The 26,290-nt window shown below is 37.1% G+C and overlaps 1 protein-coding gene across 1 annotated transcript in view; it reads right to left on the reverse strand.

Moving 5' to 3' along the window:
• The window catches only part of CNBD1 (cyclic nucleotide binding domain containing 1), a 594,524-nt gene that overhangs the window by 496,353 nt on the left and 71,881 nt on the right, over positions 1-26,290 (reverse strand). The window contains exon 4 of the mRNA XM_050801223.1: positions 21,331-21,489. Coding sequence (XP_050657180.1) covers positions 21,331-21,489 — 159 coding nt within the window. The remainder of the gene's footprint in view (positions 1-21,330; positions 21,490-26,290) is intronic.

The raw sequence follows: 26,290 nt of genomic DNA on the forward strand, positions 1-26,290 counted from the left end.
CTGTTCAAAGCTGTCAGACAGGGACGTTTAAGTCTGCAGAAGTTTCTGCTGCCTTTTGTTCAGCCATGCCCTGCCCTGAGCAGTGGAGTCTACAGAGACAGGAGGCCTCCTTGAGCTGTGATGGGCTCCACCCAGTTCGAGCTTCCCGGGCCACTTTGTTTACCTACTCAAGCCTCAGCAATGGCGGACGCCCCTCCCCGAGCCTTGCTGCCACCTTACAGTTCTATCTCAGACTGCTGTGCCAGCAGTGAGCAAGACTCTGTGGGCGTGGGATCCTCTAAGCCAGGTGCGGGATATAACCTCCTGGTGTGCCGATTGCTAAGACCATTGGAAAAGCTCAGTATTAGGGTGGGAGTGTCCCGATTTTCCAGGTGCTGTCTGTCATGGCTTCCCTTGGCTAGGAAAGAGAATTCCCCAACCCTTTGGGCTTCCGGGGTGAGGTAATGCCATGCCCTGCTTTGGCTCACATTCTCTGGGCTGCACCCACTGTCCAACAAGCCCCAGTGAGATGAACCCGGTACCTCAGTTGGAAATGCAGAAATCACCCATCTTGTGCATTGGTTACACTGGTAGCTGTAGACTGGTGCTGTTCCTATTTGGCCACATCGTAGATCACAATCATCAAACACCAAAGGTAGATAAAACCACAAAGATGGGGAGAAACCAGAGCAGAAAAGTTGAAAATTCTGAAAATCAGAGCGCATCTTCTCCTCCAAAGGAACACAGCGCCTTGCTAACAATGGAACAAAGCTGGACGGAGAATGACTTTGACAAGTTGAGAGAAGAAGGCTTCAGACGATCGGCAATAACAAACTTCTCCTAGCTAAAGGAGGATGTTTGAACCCATCGCAAAGAAAGTAAAAACCTTGAAAAAAGAGCACACGAATGGCTAACAAGAATAAACAGCGTAGAGAAGACCTTAAATGACCCGATGGAGCTGAAAACCATGGCATGAGAACTACATGACACATGTACAAGCTTTAGCAGCTGATTCAATCAAGTGGAAGAAAGGGTATCAGTGATTGAAGATCAAATTAATGAAATGAAGCGAGAAGTTTAGAGAAAAACGAGTAAAAAGAAATGAATAAAGCCTCCAAGAAATATGGGACTATGCAAAAAGACCGAATCTACGTCTGATTGGTGTATGTGAAAGTAACAGGGAGAATGGAACCAAGTTGGAAAACACTCGGCAGGATATTATCCAGGAGAACTTCCCAAACTTAGCAAGGCAGGCCAACATTCAAATTCAGGAAATACAGAGAACACCACAAAGATACTCCTCGATAAGGGCAGCTCCAAGACACATTATTGTCAGATTCACCAAAGTGGAAATGAAGAAAAAAATGTTAAGGGCAGCCAGAGAGAAAGGTTGAGTTACCAACAAAGGGGATCCCATCAGACTAACAATGGATCTCTCAGCAGAAACTGCACAAACCAGAAAAGAGTGGGGGCCAATATTGAACGTTCTTAAAGAAAAGCATTTTCAGTTCAGAATTTCATATCCAGCCAAACTAAGCTTCATAAGGGAAGGAGAAATAAAATCCTTTACAGACAAGCAAATGCTGAGAGATTTTGTCCCAGCAGGCCTGCCTTACAAGAGCTCCTGAAGGAAGAACTAAACTTGGAAAGGAACAACCAGTACCAGCCACTGCAAAAACATGCCAAACTATAAAGATCATTGATGCTAGGAAGAAACTGTATCAACCAACGAGCAAAATAACCAGCTAACATCATAATGACAGGATCAAATTCATACATAACAATATTAATCTTAAATGTAAATGGGCTAAATGCTCCAGTTAAAAGACACAGACTGGCAAATTGGATAAAGAGTCAAGACCCATCAGTGTGCTGTATTCACGAGACCCATCTCATGTACAGAGACACACATAGGCTCAAAATAAATGGATGGAGGAAGATTTACCAAGGAAATAGAAAACAAAAAAAAAACAGGGGTTGCAGTCCTAGTCTCTGATAAAACTGACTTCAAATCAACAAATATCAAAAGAGACAAAGAAGGCCATTACATAATGGTAAAGGGATCAATTCAACAGGAAGAGCTAACTATCCTAAATATATATGCACCCAATACAGGAGAACTCAAATTCATAAAACAAGTCCTTAGAGACCTACAAAGAGACTTAGACTCCCACACAATAATAATGGGAGACTTTAACACCCCACTGTCAACATTAGACAGAGCAACAAGACAGAAAGTTAACAAGGATATCCAGGAATTGAACTCAGCTCTGCACCAAGAGGATCTAATAGACATCTACAGAATTCTCCATGCCAAATCAACAGAATACACATTGTTCTCAGCACCACATCAGACTTATTCCAAAACTGACCACATAGTTGGAAGTAAAGCACTCCTCAGCAAATGTAAAAGAACAGAAATTATAACAAACTGTCTCTCAGACCACAGTGCAATCAAATTAGAACTCAAGATTAAGGAACCCACTCAAAATTGTTCAACTACATGGAAACTGAACAACCTGCTCCTGAATGACTACTGGGTACATAACGAAATGAAGGCAGAAATAAAGACGTTCTTTGAAACTAATAAAAACAAAGATGCAACATACCAGAATCTCTGGGACACATTTAAAGCAGTGTGTAGAGGGAAATTTATAGCACTAAATGCCCACAAGAGAAACCAGGAAAGATCTAAAAGTGACACCCTAACATCACAATTAAATGAACTAGAGAAGCAACAGCAAACACATTCAAAAGCTAGCAGAAGGCAAGAAATAACTAAAATCAGAGCAGAACTGAAGGAGATACAGACACAAAAAACACTTCAAAAAATCAGTGAATCCAGGAGCTGTTTTTTTTTTTAAAAGATCAACAAAATTGATAGACCACTAACAAGACTAATAAAGAAGAAAAGAGAGAAGAATCAAATAGATGCAATAAAAAATGATAAAGGGGATATCACCACTGACCCCACAGAAATACAACTACCATCAGAGAATACTATAAACACCTCTACGCAAATAAACTAGAAAATATAGAAGAAAGAGATAAATTCCTGGACACATACACCCTCCCAAGACTAAAACAGCAAGAAGTTGAATTCCTGAATAGACCAATAACAGGCTCTGAAATTGAGGCAATAATTAATAGCCTACCAACAAAAAAAAAGTCCAGGACCAGACAGATTCACAGCCGAATTCTACCAGAGGTACAAAGAGGAGCTGGTCCCATTCCTTCTGAAACTATCCCAATGAATAGAAAAAGAGGGAACCCTCCCTAACTCATTTTATGAGAACAGCATCATCCTGATACCAAAGCCTGGCAGAGACACAACAAAAAAAGAGAATTTTAGACCAATATCCCTGATGAACATCGATGCAAAAATCCTCAATAAAATACTGGCAAACAGAATCCAGCAAAATATCAAAAAGCTTATCCACCACGATCAAGTTTGCTTAATCACCAGGATGCAAGGCTAGTTCAACACACACAAATCAATAAACATAATCCGTCATATAAACAGAACCAAAGACAAAAACCACATGATTATCTCAATAGATGCAGAAAAAGCCTTTGACAAAATTCAACAGCCCTTCATTCTAAAAACTCTCAATAAACTAGGTATTGATGGGATGTATCTCAAAATAATAACAGCTATTTATGACAAACCCACAGCCAATATCATACTGAATGGGCAAAAACTGGAAGCATTCCCTTTGAACACTGGCACAAGACAGGGATGCCCTCTCTCACCACTCCTATTCAACAAAGTGTTGGAAGTTCTGGCCAGGGCAATCAGGCAGGAGAAAGAAATAAAGGGTATTCAATTAGGAAAAGAGGAAGTCAAATTGTCCCTGTATGCAGATGACATGATTGTATATTTAGAAAACCCCATCATCTCAGCCCAAAATCTCCTTAAGCTGATAAGAAACTTCAGTAAAGTCTCAGGATACAAAATCAATGTGCAAAAATCAGAGGCATTCCTATACACCAATAACAGACAAACAGAGAGCCAAATCACGAATGAACTCCCATTCACAATTGCTTCAAAGAGAATAAAATACCTAGGAATACAACTTACAAGGGATGCAAAGGACCTCTTCAAGGAGAACTACAAACCACTGCTCAGTGAAATAAAAGAGGATACAAACAAATGGAAGAACATTCCATGCTCATGGATAGGAAGAATCAATATCGTGAAAATGGCCATACTGCCCAAGGTAATTTATAGATTCAGTGCCATCCCCATCAAGCTACCAATGACTTTCTTCACAGAATTGGAAAAAAACTATTTTAAAGTCCATGTGGAACCAAAAAAAGAGCCCGCATTGCCAAGACATTCCTAAGCCAAAAGAACAAATCTGGAGGCGTCATGCTACCTGACTTCAAACTGTACTACAAGGCTACCATAACCAAAATAGTACGGTACTGGTACCAAAACAGAGATACAGACCAATGGAACAGAACAGAGCCCTCAGAAATAATACCACACATCTACAACCATCTGATCTTTCACAAACCTGACAAAAACAAGAAATAGGGAAAGGATTCCCTTTTTAATAAATGGTGCTGGGAAAACTGGCTAGCCATATGTAGAAAGCTGAAACTGGATCCTTTCCTTATACCTTATATGAATATTAATTCAAGATGGATTAAAGACTTAAATGTTAGACCTAAAACCATAAAAACTCTAGAAGAACACCTAGGCAATACCATCCAGGACATAGGCACGGGAAAGGACTTCATGACTAAAACACCAAAAGCAATGCCAACAAAAGCCAAAATTGACAAATGAGATCTAATTAAACTAAAGAGCTTCTGCACAGCAAAAGAAACTACCATCAGCGTGAACAGTAACCTACAGAATAGGAGAATATTTTTACAATCTACCCATCTGACAAAGGGCTAATATCCAGAATTTACATAGAACTTAAACAAATGTACAAGAAAAAAATCAAACAACCCTATCAAAAAGTGGGCAAAGCATATGAACAGACACTTCTCAAAAGAAGACATTTATGCAGCCAACAGACACATGAAAAAATGCTCATCATCACTGGCCATCAGAGAAATGCAAATCAAAACCACAGTGAGACACCATCTCACACCAGTTAGAATGGCGATCATTAAAAAGTCAGGAAACAACAGGTGCTGGAGAGGATGTTGAGAAATAGGAAAACTTTTACACGTTGGTGGGACTGTAAACTAGTCCAACCATTGTGGAAGACAGTGTGGCGATTCCTCAAAGATCTAGAACTAGAAATACCATTTGACCCAGTCATCCCATTACTTTACTGGGTATATACCTGAAGGATTATAAATCATGCTGCTATAAAGACAGATGTATACATATGTTTATTGCAGCAATATTCACAATAGCAAAGACTTGGAACCAACCCAAATGTCAATCAATGATAGACTGGATTAAGAAAATGTGGCACATATTCACCAGGGAATACTATGTGGCCATAAAATAAGGATGAGCTCATGTCCTTTGTAGAGACATGGATGAAGCTGGAAACCATCATTCTCAGCAAACTATTGCAAGGACAGAAAACCAAACATGGCATGTTCTCACTCATAGGTGGTAATTGAACAACGAGAACACTTGGACACGGTGGGGAACATCACACACCGGGGCCTGTCGTGGGTTGGGGGGAGTGGGGAGGGATAGCATTAGGAGATATACCTACTGTAAATGACGAGTTAATGGGTGCAGCACACCAACATGGCACATGTATACATATGTAACAAACCTGCACGTTGTGCACATGTACCATAGAACTTAAAGTATAATTAAAGAAAAAAAAGAAAAAAAAGCAAATTGTTTAACTTTCCTGCTTTATAGTTTGGTAAGGCCTGGGGATAGATACCATGCTCCTAGCTATACTGGAAATAGTCAGGCCTTATCTGCACCTAGGTATGTAACTAAAATAACTTACCAGGTATTTGAAAATTAAAAATTGCTAAGAGCTACCATTATAACATGTAGTGGAGTCTACTGAAAATAGATTTAAATACAATGTGTGTAAGGAGAGTAAAATGTATCTTTAGTAAAAGAATATAAGAACGTATGGGAATGTAAATTTTCATCTAGTTCAGAAGATTAAAGGATTGTTTTAAATTAGATAAGATAAAGCTAATAGCTAAAACAAGTTATGGAAGGTTTGTAAAAATTAATCTTTTAAAGAGAAAATCTGTTTGTGAACATATTGACTAAATTCAAAAGAGTATTATTTGGTTTTTCTGTAAATTGAACATTAAAATAAAAACACAACAAGGTTTTCCTGAGGCACTAATATGCTCTTTAACAAAAATTTATGAAGTGTTGTAAAAGATTTATAAGACTCTCAGTTCATGGCCAAACTGATTAAGATTAAATAGATTTGTCTGTAAGGTTTTATTTTTTAAAGAATTGGGGTTGACATTAATAGACTAATGCAAGGTGAAATTTTGCTTTCTCTTTAACAAGATTTTCATGCAATGAAAGATTTTTGTTTGCTTTGTGAATAAAATACTGACAAAAGAAGGGAAGGACAAGAGACAGATTGTTTGGAATACTAGGTCTTCCCTCTTAGTGAATAAAGTTTTTCGCTTTGAGTCATGATTTAAATGGATGACTTAAAATAACCTGAAATTCTATTAAGTGTGTTAAGCCTTTATAGCTTCAAAATTGTCTTTCCTAACCCCTAGCATTTCGATGCTAAAGAGAACCCCTGGAGTGTCCAAAGGAGTGATAAACAGGATTATTTAACATGTTTAGTTACACAGGATTTTTTTTTTTTTTTTTTGAGACAGAGTATCACTCTGTCACCTAGGATGGAGTGCAGTAGCAGGATGTTGGTTCACTGTAACCTCCACCTCCTGGGTTCAAGTGATTCTTCTGCCTCAACCTCCCAAGTAGCTGGGATTACAGGCACCCGACATCATGCCTGGATAATTTTTGTATTTTTGTAGAGACAGGGGTCTCACTATGTTGGCCAGGCTAGTCTTGAACTCTGGACCTCAGGCGATCTGCCCACCTCGGCCTCCCAAAGTGCTGGGATTACAGGCGTGAGTCACCGTGCCCGGTCTGCATAGGATTGTTGGAATAAGGTAGTGTTTGATCTTCAGGCCATATTTTAGTGAAAAATGTTAACATGTGTTCCAGAATTGTATGGGATTTCCAGAGTTCTGATGTCTGAGACTGTGTTATCAATCATAATTAGGGTTATTGTGTTCGGTTATTGTAAATCACAGAGGTGACCAAATTTCTTTGTCAATTGTGTTTTTCACTGTGACTACCATAGGACATTTTGACATTCATAGAAAATTATTATCTATACCAAATGATACGACCATTTTGAAAAATAGTTTGGCAGTTACTTAAGAAGTTCAACATATGATGAAATTATTCCTACCCTATGATTAAGTTGTTTCTTTTCTAAGTATTTACTCAAGAGAAATGAAGGCACATGCTCACACTAAGACTTATAAATAAATGTTCATGACAGCCTCATTCATAGTAGCCACAAATGTTCATCAACATATACTTAGATAAACTATGGTATATTCATACAGCAGATTGCTATTCAGAAAGAAAAAGGAATAGCTATTGTTATGAAAAACAACATGCATCAAGCTCCAAATAATTATGCTGAGTGAAAAACGCTAGACTAAAAAATAATAATACTATTTAATTCCATGTATCAGTTAGTGCTATTTAACTTCTCCCCCCCCCCAAAAATGTAAAATAAACTTACTGACAGAAAGCAGATAAGTGGTTGCTTGGAACAGAGGGTGGGCACAAGGACACACAAGAAGAAAGAACGACAAAAGTTGCAAGGAAACTCTTGGGAACAATGAATATGTTCATTATCTAAATTGTGGTGATGGTTTATATCACAGCTTTATACATTTGTCTAAAGTTACCACATTGCACAGTTTAAAATATACATTTTTATTATATGTAAATTAGACTTTAATAAAAATGCTTATATATTTAATAACATATGCTATATATGATATATATGTACACACACACATATATTCTTTCTTTTTCATTTGATGTTTGTTAAATTTTCACATGACCAGCAAATATATATTGGATAAATATATTAGGTACAATATTTTTCTAAAAAATTTTATTCTCCATTCCATAAATGGTATTATGTCTATACTGTCATATATCTATATAAAATATAGATAGCTCTTTATATCAGCACAGTAGAAAATATGGGCAAAATCCATTATCAGATAATTCACACTGTGAACCCGAAATATCTGAGACAGGTCTCAGTCAATTTAGAAAGTTTATTTTGCCAAGGTTAAGGATGCACCTGTGGCACAGTCTCAGGAAGTATTGACAACATATGCCCAAGGTGGTCAGGGAACAGCTTGGTTTTATATGCTATAGGGAGATATGAGACATCAATCAATATGTGTAAAAATGTACATTGGTTTGGTGCAGAAAAGTGGGACAACTCGAAGAGGGGAGGGGGGGCTTCCAGATCATAGGTAGATAGAAGACAAACGGTTATATTATTTTGAGTTTCTGATTCCTTTCCAAAGGAAGCAATTAGATATGCATTTATCTCAGTGAGCAAAGGGTTTCTCCTGAGTTCTGTTTGTCCTTTGTCTGCAAGGAATTTCTCTGTGGACCAATTGTGAGGGAGGTATGCAGCTTTTTAATCTTAGTAGCTATCTTTTTAGGAATACAATGGGGCAGGTTTGCCCTGCGCAGTTCCTAGCTTCATTTTTCCTTTGTCTTAGTGATTTGGGAATTCCAAGATTTACTTTTTTTCACAACACCAACATGAATAAATACAAATGGCTAATAAATGATTAAAGAAAATTTAGCTTAACAAGGAAACAAAGAAAGGCAAATTAAGATAACTGTAAGTTAAACAAGATGTCTTTTTTTGTTCTATAAAATTAAAAATAATTTAAAAGCTAATATTTACTGCTAGGGGCAATTTTTTTTGTTTTGTTTTTTGTTTTTGCAACAAAGTCTCGCTCAGTCACCCAGGCTGGAGTGCAGTGGCACAATCTTGGCTCACTGCAACCTCCGCCTCCCAGGTTCAAGTGATTCTCCTGCCTCAGCCTCCCAAATAGCTGGGATTACAGGTGCCCACCACCACACCCAGCTAATTTTAGTAGAGATGGGATTTCACCATGTTGGCCAGGCTGGTCTTAAACTCCTAACCGCAGGTGATCTTCCTGCCTCAGCCTCCCAAAGTGCTGGGATTACAGGCGTGAGCCACCATGCCCTGCCTTTCTATTATATTCTTGCCAAAAGTGAATGTAGCTAAAAAGATCAGGAATAGTTACATTATCTGTACTTTTACCTGATATTGAATCTGTTTTAAGAAAATCATTCTAAATAACAAGAAATTTAATATTTTTTCTTTTAGCTTAGGAATCAGCTTCTATTGCTTTCAAATAAGAATCCTAAGTGCTGAAAACTGAAAAGCAAGAATTGACTGTAAAGTTATTAACTTTGTGATATCAAAAAGCAAACAGTAGAAAAGTAATGTTTAATCAGAGATGAAAAGGTGGACATTGCATCTGATAATGCAGAAATTCAAAGGATCATTAGTAGCTACTATGATCCTTTGGAATATATAGAATAAACGAACACAGAATAAATTAACACATAAAATACATCGGAAAATCTGGGAGAAATGAACACATTCCTAGACACATAAAACTTACCAAGATTGAAACAAGAAGAAATCCAAAAACTGAACAGATCAATAATAAGTAAAAAGATAGAACCTGTAATAAAAAGTCACCCAGGAAAGAAAAGCCCAGGACAGACTTAACTGCTGAATTATATTAAACATTTAAAGAAGCACTAGTACCAATCCTACTCAAACTATTCTGAAAAACAGGGGACACTGGCATACTTTCACACTCATTCTCAAAGCCAGTAGTACTCTGACACCAAAACCAGACAAAGACACATTTAAAAAAAAGAAAACTGGCTGGGTGTGGCAGCTCATGCCTGTAATCCCAGCACTTTGGGAGGCTGAAGCAGGTGGATCACGAGGTCAGGAGATCAAGACCCTCCTGGCTAACACAGTGAAACCCCATCTCTACTAAAAAAAAAAAATACATAAAATATTAGCTGGGCATGGTGGAAGGCGCCTGTAGTCCCAGCTACTCGGGAGGCTGAGGCAGGAGAATGGCATGAACCTGGGGGGTGGAGCTTGCAGTGAGCTGAGATCGCGCCACTGTACTCTAGCCTGGGCGACAAAGCAAGACTCCGTCTCAAAAAAAAAAAAGGAAAGAAAACTACAGGCCAATGTCACTGTTTAATATTGCTGTAAAAATCCTCAACAAAACACTAGCAAACTAAACACAACAATGCATTAAAAATATCATTCATCATGACCAAGTGAGACTTATCTCAGGGATGCAAGGATAGTTCAACATATGCAAATCAATCAATGTGATACACCATATCAACTGAATGAAGGGCAAAAACCACATAATTGTTTTAATTGATACCTAAAAAGCAGTTGATAGGCTGGGTACGGTGATTTATGCCTATAATCCCAGCACTTTGGGAAGCTGAGGAAGGTGGATCATGAGGTCAGGAGATCAAGACCTGCTTGGCCAAGATGGTGAAACCCGTCTCTACCAAAAATACAAAAATTAGCAGGACGTGGTGGCACGCACCTGTAATCCCAGCTACTCGGGAGGCTGAGGCACAGAACTGCTTAAACTCAGGAGACGGAGGTTTCAGTGAGCTGAGCTCACACCACTGCACTCCAGCCTGGGCAACAGAGTGAGACTCCATCTCAAAAAAAAAAAAAAAAAAAAAAAAAAAAAAGCATTTGATAAAATATAACATCTGTTTGTAATAAAAACCCTCAAAAACCTAGGTATAAAAGAAACATATCTCAACATAATATTAGCTATATATGACAGACCCACACTGGAATCATACTGAATGGGATTAAAAACTGAAGCTTTTTCTCTAAGATCTGAAACATGACAAAGATCTTCACATTCACCACTGTTACTCAACATAGTACTGGAAGTCCTAGCAAGAGCAATCACACAAAAGAAAAAAAATAAAGAGCATCAAACGTGCAGAGGAAAAAGTCAAATTATTTTTATTTGTAGACAATATGATCTTATATTTGGAAAAACCTGAAGACTTCCTCCTAAAATGATTAGAACTGATAAACAAATTCAGTAAAACTGCAGGATACAAAACCAAATACAAAAATCAACAATTTGAAAGAGAAATCAAAAAAGTAATACCATTTACAATAGCCACAAGTACAATTAAATGCCTAGGAATTAACTAATATGTGAAATATACCTATAAAGAAAACTATGTAACACTGATGAAATAAATTGAAGAGGACACCAAAAATGGAAAGATATTCCATGTTCATGTATTAGCAGAATCAATATTGTTAAGATGTCCTTACTACCCAAAGCAATCTACAGATTCAATGCAATCCCAATCAAAATTCCAATGGCATTCTTCACAGAAATAGAAAACATAATACTAAAATGTATATGGAACCACAAAAGACCCAGCATAGCCAAAGTTACCCTAAGCAAAAAGAACAAAACCAGAGGAATCATATTACTTGACTTTAAATTATATTACAGAGCTATAGTAACCAAAATGGCATGTTACTGGCATAAAAACAGAAACATAGACCAATGGAACAGAATAAAGAACCCACAAATAAATCCATATATATACGGTGAGCTCATTTTTGACAAAGGAACCAAGAAATACATTGCTGAAAGGACAATCTCTGCAACAAAATGTGCTGGGAAAACTGGATATTCACATGCAGAGTGACTAGACCCCTATTTCTCCCCATATAAAAAAATCAAATAAAAATGGATTAAAGTCTTAAATCTAAGAACACAAACTATGAAATTACTATGAAACACTGGAAAACATCTCTAGGACATTGGTTTGGGCAAAAAATTCTTGAGTAATAACCCGCAAGCACAGGCAACCAAAGCAAAAATGGAGAAATGAGATCACATCAGGTTGTAAAGTTTATGCACAGTGAAGGAAACAATCAACAAAATGAAGAGACAGTCAACAGAACGGGAGAAAATATTTGCAAACTACCCCTCTGACAAGGGATTAATAACCAGCATAGATAAGAAGCTCAAAAAACTCTGTAAGAAAGAATTTAATAATCTGATTTAAAATTGGCCAAAGATATGAATAGATGTTTCTCAAAAAAATGACATAAAAATGGCAAATAGGCATATGAAAAGATGCTCAACATCATTGATCATCAGAGAAATGCAAATCAAAACTACAATAAGGTATCATCTCACCCTAGTTTAAGTGGTTTATACCCAAAAGACAGGCAATAACAAATGCTGGTGAGGATGCAGAGAAAAGGGAACACTTGTACAGTGTTGGTGAGAATGTAAATCAGTACAAGAACTGTGAATAACAATTTAAGGTTCCTGAAAAAACTAAAATTAGAAATATATTATCCAGCAATCCCACTGCTGTGTATATGCCCAAAAGAAAGGAAATCAGTATATTGAAGAGATATCTCCACTCCCACATTTATTGTAGCACTGTTCACATTAGCCAAGATTTGGAAGCAGCCTAAATGTCCATCAACAGAAGAATGGATAAAGAAAATGTGGTACATATACACAATGGAGTACCATTCAGCCATATGTAATAATGAGCTCCTGTCATTTGTAACAACATGGATGGAACTGAAGGTCATTATAGTAAATGAAATCAGGCACGGAAAGACAAACATCACATAGTCTCACTTATGTGTGGGATATAAAAATCAAAACAATTGAACTCATGAACATAGAGTGTAGAAGTATGGTTACCAGAGGCTGTGAAGGGTAGTAGGGTGGTTGGGAGGAGGTAGGGATGGCTAAAGGATACCAAAAAAATAGAATACATAAGATCCACTATTTGATAGCACGACAGGATGACTATAGTCAATAATTTAATTGTGCATTTTAAAATACATAAAATAGTATAATTGGAATGTTTGTAACACAAAGGATAAATGCCTGAGGGCAGGAACACCCCATTCTCCACGATGTCATTATTATTCATAGCACGCCTGTATCAAAACATCTTGTGTGCCCCATAAATATATACATCTACTATGTACCCACAAAAATAAAAAAATGAAAAGTGAAAAGTAGTGCTTGGAAATTTTTAACAAGAATATGGTCATAATTATCAGATTACAAAAAAAAAAAAATGAAATGGAGCATGAATGCTCCAGGGAAGAATTTTTGTCCAATGTAGATTTCACATCAGTCTAGCTGACAAATATCTAATGAAGAAGAAAGAACATTTAACCATACACTGATGGACCTTGCTGTACAACAAGCCCAATTTAGTGGCTCATTTGGAAACCAAATTTTATGTAAGCCATCAAATAGGTAGAGTCACACACACATCTCCTTAGAACCACAAATGGATACTGCAAACGTACTAAGGACATCTGACCACATTTTTCATCTCTGTAGCCAAACCAAGCCTATTATAATATCACCTTTGAATATTAAACCAATTAAACCACCATTTTCTTAGACTAAACGTTCAGTGGATGAAAGAGGAGAGACAAATAAGGAATTATGTTGCAGGTTTTTAGAGACTGCCAAGTAGTTTATTACTTCTCCGCAGATAGACCCAGGTTTTGACTGGCAACAGCGACCATGCAGACCCACACTCTGCTAGAAACAACCAAATCTTGCCAAAATTTTCTAGATATTGTATGAGTTCAGCCTGGACTTAATTATCTATGTTTCCCTAAAATGGTTCTTCATACCATGAGGTAACTCCTCGAGTACAAAAGCATTCTACTCATACATATAAAGTACAATGGCATGTATGTGAAACTAAGTCATTTTGATAAATGTAGGACTAATATTCAAGATGATTTTAATAGTCTATAAGAATAACTGCATGAGGAAGGCAAGTAATATTTTTGCATAGTCAGACATTAAATCTTTTAATGAAATCATGGATTTTTGCGATAGTTCAACAGATAATTGTTACGAGAAATATTCTTTTTTTTTTTTTTTTTTTTTTTTTTTTTTTTTTTTTGAGACGGAGTCTCGCTCTGTAGCCCGGGCTGGAGTGCAGTGGCCAGATCTCAGCTCACTGCAAGCTCCGCCTCCCAGGTTTAGGCCATTCTCCTGCCTCAGCCTCCCGAGTAGCTGGGACTACAGGCGCCCGCCACCTCGCCTGGCTAGTTTTTTTGTATTTTTTAGTAGAGACGGGGTTTCACGGTGTTCGCCAGGATGGTCTCGATCTCCTGACCTCGTGATCCGCCCGTCTCAGCCTCCCAAAGTGCTGGGATTACAGGCTTGAGCCACCGCGCCCGGCCTGAGAAATATTCTTAAAAGACTTTGTGTTCCATTATGTTATTAAATCTATAATACAACACATGATAAAAATTCCCAATAAAGTCATAAGATTCTCATGTCTCAGTGCATGACAAGCACTTTCTGTTACACTTATAAACCTAATATTAATAAGAAAGAACTTACACTAAACACTTACTAAGACATTTCTATGGAAAAATAAAATGCAAAACCATGTCACCCAAAACAAGAAGCCTCAGCTTTAATAGTCACATCTATGCTGAAATAATACATCTATACAGTGAAAAAATAACTTTTTATAAGAAATATTATAATAGATGTTTGCTTATGTCCAAACAATAGAACAAAGCTATCAAGATACAATTATTTTTGAATACTAGTTAATATATGATCAAACAGTAGTTTCTTAAACTCCTGTATGAAAATTTTCCCAGCAACTTTGTAAATGAATGCAAATATATTATAAATAAGTAATATCTGTTATTTATTCATAAGTTGTAGGAGAAATTTGAATATTCTTTCTTGAAGAAATTAAAAATGAAATACATTATTATTCAGAGACACCAGGAACCCCTTTATAATTCAACTATGGCAAGAACATAGCCAAGTCTTTTGTTAAAAAGCAGTCACAATATGTAACATTCTTTGGGAAAGGGGAGATTGACATTCACACAGGGCCTAAAACGGACCAAGTAATGTTTGGGGCTTTACATTCTAACTGTGTTTAGGCTTCACAACAATGATGACTCTATGAGATTAATAATCGTGCCCATTTTATAGATTAGTGCATTAAATTTTTAGAAGGAGAAATTTGCTCAATATCATACAACTAATGATTAGGGGAGTCCAGTTGAGAACACAGTTCTTTCTGACTCTGCAGGCCAGGCATTTTGCAACATGTACATCCCAAATGCAACTTTCAATCTAGCTGCCACAGACAAAACAAGATGCAGTGTGACACGCTTTTAGAATACCAATCTACTGTCAATGAGTTTTTAATTTCTGTCCTTTGCTAACTCATTTTAACACAAATAATTCTCTTCCTTTATTTCCCATTCTTCTGTCATAAATGATCACCATTTGTGTCAGAAATCTAAATTCCTTTCAGTACCACACCATTCTTTATTAACCTATGTTACCTTTTAACTTCAAAGAGAAATTTTCTTTTCTAGATGTGAACCCCCTTCCACTCCATTGCAGTGCAGTTTTCCTCCAAAATACTGTATTTTTTCACAAATTAATAGCCCCACAAAGTGTTTTTCTTTGATCAGCATGCAGCCCTTAAATATAGTTTGAGACTGCAATTCCTCATCTTATGTGCCATTTCACCAGAGGACGACAGCGTAAGAACCATATTGCATTTGGCTTTTAAACAGCCTGAATCTAAAAGGCAAAAATCCTGATGTTCTTCCAGGGAGCAATTCCTCTGAGTCATTCCTGAGAAGTGGCTTTGCATCACTGCTCTACTGAAACATAATGATCTTCAGCTGCCTCATTCCCTCAAAGGAAACATCGTTAACTGGAGACAGTAGAAGAAAAAACAATCGGGCCAAGTTTTCTCAGAGGATCTTAATCTGCATTTCACAGCTCATTTATAAGTCCCTCTCTTCTCCTACCCTTTCTACAACTCCCACAAATACACACAAACATAACTTTTTTCCCCAGAAATTAGTCATTTATAAAGAAACTAATTATTTTTACCATAGTATTTTATAATTGCATTTTAAAAGCCACTGTTGTTATAGGCACTGCAGTCAAATACCAACATGTGAGAGCATCAGATGATTTGCCCAGCATTCTCCATCATATGAGTGGTTAAATTGAGCAATGAACCTGATTTGCTTCAAGGACTATCTATTCAACCCTGCTCATGTCTTAAACAGAGAGAGAAAATCAAATCATGTCAAATCTAAATCCCTAACACAGAATATGGGCCACTTTCATCTCACACCTAGACAAATTTCACAGCATTCTAACAGGTCACTCTGAATCTCCTTTTGGCATCCACAGTCTACCATCCACACATGACCTTTTGCCATGTAAATCATAACGTGCCAATCATACCAAGGTTGAAATCCCTTCATGGCCCATGAGACCCTAAATGATAATCTGGTCCCTGGCTACTTCTGAAGCCCTATTTCCACGAGGTCTCCCATCTGACTCATGCACTTTCACAACAATGACCTTCTTGCCAATTATTGTGGTTTTTGTTAATTTGTTTTTCTATTTGCAGACCATGTTGCAATACCTGGGCTCTTGCACTTGTGTTCTTTCCCTAGAACGCACTTCTTCAAGGTATTTAATTGTCTCTCTCTCTCTCTTCTCTTTCTCCTATTTCATAAAATCTGACTTCTCTGATCATTTCCATCATTCTCTAACCACTTATTCTGCATTAGCTTTTCTTGCTAGCACTTATCACTAACTGACAGAATATATATGTGTTTAGTATCTCTTACATTAGAACGTAAGCTCCATGAGGGCAAAGGTATTGTGTGTTCCCACAGTCCCAATACCAGGAATACTGACAGAAACACAGAAGAGTTCAAAAGTGTATGTTGGATTCATTAATTAATGGATGAAAACTAAAATGAGTCAAAATTATTTAGAAACTAAAATTCTAAGTCATGTTTCAGCTCCTAGATTTTAATATTATTTACTTACTATCATTTCCCCCTTCTTCTGAAATACTTTCTCTTTTGAAACGCTGCCCCTTTGCCAATTGCATGTAAACTCAGTAAAACTGCCTGTCAAAGTGTACTTCTCCCTCAGCATTTATTTAAGAGTGGGTACAAAAATAAACAACAATCTGACTCCTTATCCCTGAAATTAAGCTGTGAGCCTAGTGACTCCCAAATGCAAGTAGTTATAGCTGATTGATTCCAGTGTTGTACCTTGAAGAGACTTCCAGAGTTGCCTTAGAGTTCGTATCATCTCCAGCATCTTATTGTTGTTCTTCCATTCTGAGAGCTACCTGATGTTCTTCCATCAATCCCCGCTTCCCTTTTTGTTTGTTGTGATTGTTTTAATGAACCAGAGTCAGTTTCTTTTGCTTATGATCCAAAATCCTAATGAATACGCATGATAAACTTATATTCAATCTGATATGCCTTAAAATATAAAATTTTTAAAAGGGGCCTCCCAACTCTCTTTTTCTCACTCTGTCTCTTCTCTCCCTCTGACTGTCTGTTCAACAATCCTCTGGTTGCTCAAATCTCTCCTTTATGGTGGCACCACCACCATGACTTTAATGTTTCAAAATTATTATTTTTCCCATCTATCAGTATTTACTCAGAGCTGCTGACATGAAGTGGAAGTTAAGATGTAATTAACATGATTAAGCTATACCACACTGAGTTATTAATAATTAATAGTATCTTAATCTCATCAGACATATTTGCATTTTTTTTTTTTTTTTTTTTTTTTTTTTTGAGATGGAGTCTTGCTCTGTCACCAGGCTGGAGTGCAGTGGCCCGATCTTGGCTCACCTTCCAGGTTCAAGCAATTATCTTGCCTCAGCCTCCCAAGTAGCTGGGACTACAGGCACATGCCACCACACCCAGCTAATTTTTGTATTTTTAATAGAGATAGAGTTTCACCAGGTTGACCAGGATGGTCTCCATCTCTTGACCTCATTATTCACCCGCCTTGGCCTCCCAAAGTGCTGGGATTACAGGTGTAAGCCACTGCACCCAGCCTGCATTTATTTAAAAAGCTACTGTGAGTCAATTTTTTTTTTTTAATTTTAGTCAGGATGACAAAGTGAAAAGTTTTAAAGTATAGAAGGTAACATTTTCAAAATTTCATTAGATAACATCACTGAAGCAGCCCATCAATCTGATCATGGTTGAATTAGTCAGAGATAAACAAAAGGCTACAGACCTGACAACTTATCCATCAATAAATAGATTTTAATTGAATTACTTTAGTGTTGTGTTTATAAAGCATACAACCTCATTGCGAATGTGATTAACAGAGTCACAAATAGATTGATGATGTTACTAAATGTGACCAAGGGAACACTCAATCCCCTTTCCTTAAATGTTGGGGGTGGGGAAAGAATCTGTGGTTTGGGAATACTACAAAAGCGATGGGATATATAGGCCCTTGATTAGCTTATATCATACTTCACCTAGGCAGAATAACAGAGAGAAAAACAGACTCTCCCTTGCTAGCTTTGAAAATTTAAGCTTTTGTGTTGTGAGAGAGCTTGAGACAGTGCCATGTGGCAAGGATCTAGGGAGTATCTAGTACAAAGAGGGGCCCCTGCTGAATGTCATCATGAAAGTGGGAATGTCAGTCCTACAACCACAAGGAGTTGAATCCTACCAACAACCATTTGAGCTTGGAAGAGGATTCCATGCTGCAGAAATGGTCACAGCCCAGTGGACACTCTGATGAAGATTTGTGAGACACTGAGCAGAGGACCAGCTAAACTTCACCCTGAGAAATAATAAATGTATGTTTTTGTAAGCCACTAAGTTTATGTTAATTAATTACAGAACAATAAGAAGCTAATACATTAGTGTCCCAAGGAGAAGAGGAGAGAAAAGGCATGTACTATAGAACATAAATTGTGGATTTAGTGCATACATTGCCCTTTTACTTACTATTAATAGCTTGTCATAGCTACTTCAAAGCATCGACGTGAGGATTAAATAAGAAATGTTATATAGAGAGCTTAAGGCTTTGTGTTAATATTAAACATCTCATAAAAGTGAGTTTCCTTCACATTTACTCTCCTATGGTAATTTGGTGGCTGTCACAGCAGTGAGTTTTGCCATGTCAAAGTCCTGGCTGCCCAATTCTGAGCCACTGAAAACGGGGATGTATATACTTCAGGACCTTCTCTACTCATCCATTTTCTCACACATAAGTGAGGAAGTGGGTTCTGGAAACTGACACTGATACAACATCTATTGTCCTAGGTATTTGGAAATAGGCCATTAAATAGCATCCATGGAGGTCCACAAAAGAATGCAGCAAAGTAACTTGTCTATTCTTCACTGTACTTGGATAGCCTTCTACCATGGTTCCTGCTTTTCGCAGTAGTCCACTGTTAAGAAGGTACTAGGCTTCTTACCCATTTGCAGTTTCCATTCTGACATTGACCTGGATTTACCTCCCAGTATTCTGACATTGCAGTGCAGAATCATAGCTGCTTGGAAGTCCCTGTTACTGACCTCCTGCATCTCAGATCAGAAACTTTGTTATCTGGAAACTGCTATCTCATTATAGTAAAAAAGATAGGAATCACCATTGCCATTAAAACTCTTACAGTCCAGCACAATCTGAAATCAGCAGAGTGATTCATGGGTTTCTGGAAACTAAAATTTGGAATCTAATGCAATATTAATCAACATTAGAGTTTAATGGAATTAAAGTGATTGCAGCATAGTATATCTTCAATCACTTTCAGTGTTTTAGTGATTTTCTACCAGTTAAAGAATATTTTTAACAAATTTCCTGTGCATATTCTAGTTGAATTTTCTAATTTTTTCAGCTTACAAGTTTAATTTTATTCTTCTATGACAGGTGGTTAAGATTTCCTTCTATAATTCCTTCATACCTGCTTTACTGAAACGTGACTAGTATTCGTTGTTTCCTTTTTGTTATTATAAGTTAAGAGTATCAAAAATCTGACCATTCTCAACTTTCCTGGAAGCTCTGATCATATTTCCTCAAATTTGCAATCATAGTCATGTGTCACTTAACAACGGGGATACCTGAGAAATCTGTCATCATGCGATGCGATTTTGTCATTCTGTAAACATCACAGAGTACACTTAAACAAACCTAGATAGTGTAGTCTACTACACACATAGGCCAGCTGGTCTAGCCTGTTGCTCCTAGGCTACAAACCTGTACAGCATGTTACTGCACTGTATACTGTAGCAGTTATACCATAATGGTATTTGTGTATCTAAACAAAGAAAAAGTTCATTCTTCAGAACATAAATGTCAAATTTTTAATTACTCATTCCCTGCTATTGAATTTTTTATGAAGACAATTCTAGTCTTGAGACTTTTGGTTTTGTTCCTATTATCAATCTCAATTCCAATATCACATATTCTAGTTGAATTTCTTTTTTTCAGCTTACAAGTTTAATTTTACTCCCCTATGACAGGTGGTAAAGATTTTCTTCTATAATTTTCATGGTCCTCGTTTAACTTTAATTTTATTCACAAATCCAACACCATCTTTTGTAATCAGCCTCCACTCAGATTTAATCTTCTCTTACACACCAATCCTTCTCCAGACAGTTGTGTCCCTATTAGAGCACAAAGTATTCTAGGAAATTAAAGCCAATGGGGACAGGTGCAGTGGCTAACGCCTGTAATCCCAGGCCGTGGGAGGCCGAGGATCACCTGAGGTCAGGAGTTCGAGACCAGCCTGGCCAACATGGTGAAACCCCATCTCTACTAAAAACACAAAAATTAGCCAGGTATGGTGGCAGGTGCCTGTAATCCCAGCTGAGGCAGGAGAATCACTCGAACCCAGGAGGTTGCAATAAGCCCAGATCATGCCATTGAGGCAGAGGTTGCAGTAAGCCGAGATCATGCCATTGCACTCCAGCCTGGGGCACAAGAGCAAGACTTAGTCTCAAAAAAAAAAAAAAAAAAAAAGGAATGTGTGGTAAGTTTATTTAAAGACTCCTGGATGAGGAAGACAGCTTAAATTCTGTGAAAAACCTTCAGATAACCATAAGCTAAGGACATCCTTAACATAATTGTGAAATATCAGTAAATAATATGTATTATGCTTGCAGCTTAATTTTAAAATAATGGGTCACAGGTTTAGCATTATATCCATGACACACCATGAAGACTGAATTCATGAAGATTGTATTTATATAGAAATAAAATCTCCAGTGTGTCCATCTCTTCTGAATCAACCACAAGTGCTATATCATAACTAAAGTACACTTATCCAACAACAATAAACAAAGACATTCCAAAGAATTACTCAACTAAAAGAAGGAGTATAATTTAAATACTTACAATTTCTTTAAGATAGCTAGGAATTCTTCAAAGTTCTCTGTGGCTCTTTTTGGTCTATATAAATTATGGCCACCATGTGCTCTCTCAACATAGACACCTACATTGTGAGAATCATCAGGTTGTTGATGTTGACTTTCCTCTTTGCCTTCACTGAGTTCCCTGAACAAGAAAATAGAGTATTTTATGCTGTTGTATACTGCACAAAAATTATTTACAGGGACTTTTAACTATATTACCAGGAGTATAAATGCACTGTTTTGAGAAAATTTGTCAATTTAAGAACATATTCTTTTTAAATGCATTAGAATGTTTCAATCATGATAGCACAGTTATATATGTCATTCTGTTAAATGTAGAACTTAGAATATATGAAGTATTTTCAATGTATAGAATTTGATTACATGTATTATAACTGTCCTGAGCAAATGAAACACCTTTAATAATATATTAGGCTTACATAATTTAGGAAAATATTTCAAGCCAATGGCTAACATCCTTTATACTCACGAACACTTGTTTTTCAGTGTTGTTTTAGCACCAAGGATAAAATTATATTATTTAACTTTTATTTACCCCTGGTAATCTATAAACATCTTGGAAGATAGCCACCATATCTTATTCTTGTGCTATGGTATGTTCTATACCTAAGTCCCTAAGAGATGTACAAATAAATGACTATTTCCCATTCATATTTCTAGGATCAAGCATTTCTATTAAAAGGCCATTGAAAACTTATAGGCAAGAAATCCAACCAGTGCTGCCTATCTTTAAGAAAAAAAATAGTAAGTTAGGTTGCAGAAATGAATCTGGATTACATCTTGATAACAGACCTTTAATTATATACATAGGAAGATTAAAAATTAAATATAAGATATTATGTGGAATCATAATAGCAATAGTAAATTATCACATTAACATGCAACTTGTTGCATTCTTAAATGTGCTGGCTACTCTGCTAAACATTATGCGCACATCATCTCATTAACACTAACCATGTGATACCGTTTGGCTGTGTCCCCACCCAAATCTCATCTTGAATTGTAGCTCCCATAATTCCCATGTCTCACTAGAGGGACCCAGTAGGAGATAATGGAATCATGGGGGCAGATCTTTCCCGGGCTGTTCTTATGATAGCGAGTAAGTCTCACAAGATCTGATGGTTTTATAAAGGAGAGTTCTCCTACACAAGCTCCCTATTTGCCTGCTCCCATGTAAGACATGACTTTGCTCCTCATTTGCCTTCCGACATGATTGTGAGGTCTCCCTAGTCAAGTGGAACTGTGAGTCTATTAAACCTCTTTCCTTGATAAATTACCCAGTGTTGGGTATGTCTTTATTAGCCGTGTGAGAACAGATGAATACAGAAAATTGGTACCAGTAAAGTGTGGAAGTTACTTTGGAACTGGGCAACAGGCAGAGATTGCAACAGTTTGGAAGGCTCAGAAGAAGACAGGAAGATGTGGGAAATTTTGTAACTTCCGATAGACTTGATGAATGGCTTTGACCAAAATGCTGATAGAGATGTCAGCAAAAAAGTCCAGGCTGAGTTGGTCTCAGATGGAGATGAACTTGTTGGAAACTTAAATAAAGGTGACTCTTGCTATGTTTTAGCAGAGACTGGCAGCCTTTTGCACCTGCCCTAGTGATCTGTGGCACTTTGAACTTGAGGGAGATGATTTAGACTATCTAGCAGAAGAAATTTCCAAGCTGCAAAGTGTTCAAGAGGTGACTTGGGTGCTATAAAATGCATTCAGCTTTATGTATTCAGAAAGATAAAGTTTGGAATTGGAACTTATGTTTAAAAGGGAAGCAGAGCATAAAAGTTCAGAAAATTTGCAGCCTGACAATGGAGTAGAAAAGAAAAACCTATTTTCTGAGGAGAAATTCAAGCTGGTTGCAGAAATTTGCATAAGTAACAAGGAGCCAAATGGTAATCTCCAAGACAATGGGGAAAATGTCTCCAGACCATGTCAGAGACCTTCATGGCAGCCCCTACCATCACAAGCCACATGGCCTAGGAGGAAAAAATGGTTTCATGGGTCTCACCCAGAGCCTTGCTGCTTTGTACAGTCTCAGGACTCAGTGCCCCATGTCCCAGCCATGGCTAAAAGGGGCCAACGTAGAGGTCAGGCCATTGCTTCAGAGAGTACAAGTCTACACATGGTGTTGAGCCTGCAGGTGCACAGAAGTCAAAAATTGAGGTTTGGGAACCTCTGCCTAGATTTCAGAGTCTCATAGGCAGATGAGACCTGCCTTGGCTCAGATAACACTTTGGACTGTGGACTTTTGAGTTAATGCTGAAATGAGTTAAGACTTTAGGGGACTGTTGGGAAGACATAATTAGTTTTGAAATGTGAGGACATGAGATTTTGGAGGGGCCAGGGTCAGAATGATATGGTTTAGCTGTGTCCCTCACCCAAATCCCATCTTGAATTGTAGCTCCTTAATTCCCACATGTTGTGGGAGGGACCCAGTGGGAGGTAATTGAATCATGGGGGTAGGTCTTTCCCATGCTGTTCTCACAATAGTAAGTCTCATGAGATCTGATGGTTTTATAAAGGACAGTTTCCCTACACAAGCTCTCTCTTTGCCTGCTGCCATGTAAGATGTGACTTTGCCCCTCCTCCACCTTCTACCATGACTGTGAGGCCTACCCCAGCCATGTGGAACTGTTAGTCAACTAAACCTCTTTCCTTTATAAATTACTCAGTCTCAGGTATGTCTTTATTAGCAGTGTGAGAACAGATGAATACACAATATACCATGTGAGTAGGCAATATTAGCCTCAGTTTATAAAATAAGGAAACTGTAACTAAAAGAGTTTATATAAATTTTCTAAACTCTCACAGCTAGTAGAGTTGGAAAGACTTTTTTCATCCTTCTGCTTTTCACAATTACCTGTACCTTTGAATTTTTAATAAAGCTTGATACTGGGTAAAATCTGATTCTTAGAAGTCTAATTTGGTAACCTACTTCTTTATATTATTCTCAATCCCTATAGTCTTTTTTTTTTTCTTTTTTTTTTTTTTTTTTTTCTGAGACAGAGTCTTGCCCTGTTGCCCAGGCTGGAGTGTGGTGGTGCAATCTCGGCTCACTGCAAGCTCCTCTTCCTGGGTTCACATCATTCTCCTGCCTCATCCTCCTGAGTAGCTGGGACTACAGGAGCCCACCACCACAACTGGTTAATGTTTTTGTATTTTTATGTAGAGACAGGGACTCATGGTGTTAGCCAGGATGGTTTTGTTCTCCTGACCTCATGATCCACCTGCCTCTGCCTCCTGAAGTGCTTCGATTATAGGTGTGAGCCACCGCGCTTGGCCTCAATCCCTACATATTTTTTTTCCAAACAAATTCTACATGTTCCATAAGATTTTTACAAAATACATAACATTTGTATTATCATATTACTTGTATATGTGTGATAATATTTCTGTATCTAATGTAATTAGGAGTTTTTAATTTTATAATTTGAATGATCACTGTGGTTGTAGAGTAAAACTGTTTTTCCCTTTTTCTTTAGTAGTCAGCTACATTACTTAGCTCACCCTTTTCAGTTGGTTATCTTAAGGATTTTTCAGGTAGTAATAAAAAGAGGCACAGATAAAACAAAGTAGAAAGAAATATATTGCTTTAAATGCACTTTCTTTTTTTTTTTTTTTTTTTTTTTTTTTTTTTTTTTTTTTTTTTTTTTTTTTTGAGAAGGGATCTTTGTTACCCAGGCTGGAGTACAATGGCATGATCTTGGCTTACTGCAACCTCTGCCTCCCAGCTCACGTGATCCTCCCACCTCAGCCTCTCAAGTAGCTGGTACTACAGGTGCAAACCAATGCCCAGCTACTTTTTTTTTAAGAGATAGTTTTTGCCACGTTGGCCAGGCTAGTCTCAAACTCCTGAGCTCAAAGTGATGCACTCCTGCCTCAACCTCCCAAAGTGCTACGATTATAGGCATGAGTCACTACGCTCAGACCCCGAATGCATGTTTTTTAAAAAAGAAAAACTGACAATTCATGAGCTAAGGTTTGATCTCAAAAAATGAGAAAAAGAAAGAGCAAGTTATACTCAAAATAAGTATAAGGAAATATATAATAAAGGAGAAAAACTGTTAGAGCAATAAAACCAAAACTTATTTAGAAATCTAATAAACTTGCAAAAATAACGTCTAATAAACTTGGCAAAAAATTTTTTGAGGACAAAAACAGAAAAGGCAGACATAAATTATGTCAGAAATGGAAAAGGAGACTTCATCACAGATCCCACAGATAGAAAAAGTCAGAAAGATTATATTATGAAAACTTCATGCCAATCAATTTGAAAATTTAGATGAACAAATACTTATAAAAGTACAAATTACCAAAATGACACAAGTAGAAATATAAAATTTTAATTGTTCAAATATTTTAAAGAATACAACTAAGAACCTTCCTACAAAGAAAACTGGCCAAAATGGTCCTATCGGTGAAATCTAACAAACTTTTAATAAATAAACCCAACGCTTCCAGAAAAATACAAAAGTCATATGTAGTTTCCAGCAAGTTTTATGAGGCTGGCTTAGCCTTGATATCAATAGCAGTCAAGGAAATTACCATAAAGGAAGATTACAAGCCAGTGTCACTGATTATAGATGCAAAATTTCTAAACAAAATATTAACACTAAATCCAGGGATAATTTTAAAAGATAACAAAGCCTAGGCTACTTGGGAATATATCAGGAATACTATTCCAGGGGTGTTATTTAACCCATTAACAAAATACAGGAGGAAAAAATAATGTGTATCTAAAAAAACACCTCATATGGTTCAATATCTTTTGTAACACAAACTATTAGCAGACTAGAAACAGAAATGAAACAATATGCAAAATTATTTATTTACACAAAATATAGCAAATATTATACTGAAGGTGAAATTTTGAAAACTTTGCCCCTGGAATCAGAAATGCCATGGATATTGCTCTAATCAAT

This window comes from Macaca thibetana, chromosome 8 (assembly GCF_024542745.1).
Source record: "Macaca thibetana thibetana isolate TM-01 chromosome 8, ASM2454274v1, whole genome shotgun sequence".
In the NCBI taxonomy this organism is placed as follows: domain Eukaryota; kingdom Metazoa; phylum Chordata; class Mammalia; order Primates; family Cercopithecidae; genus Macaca; species Macaca thibetana.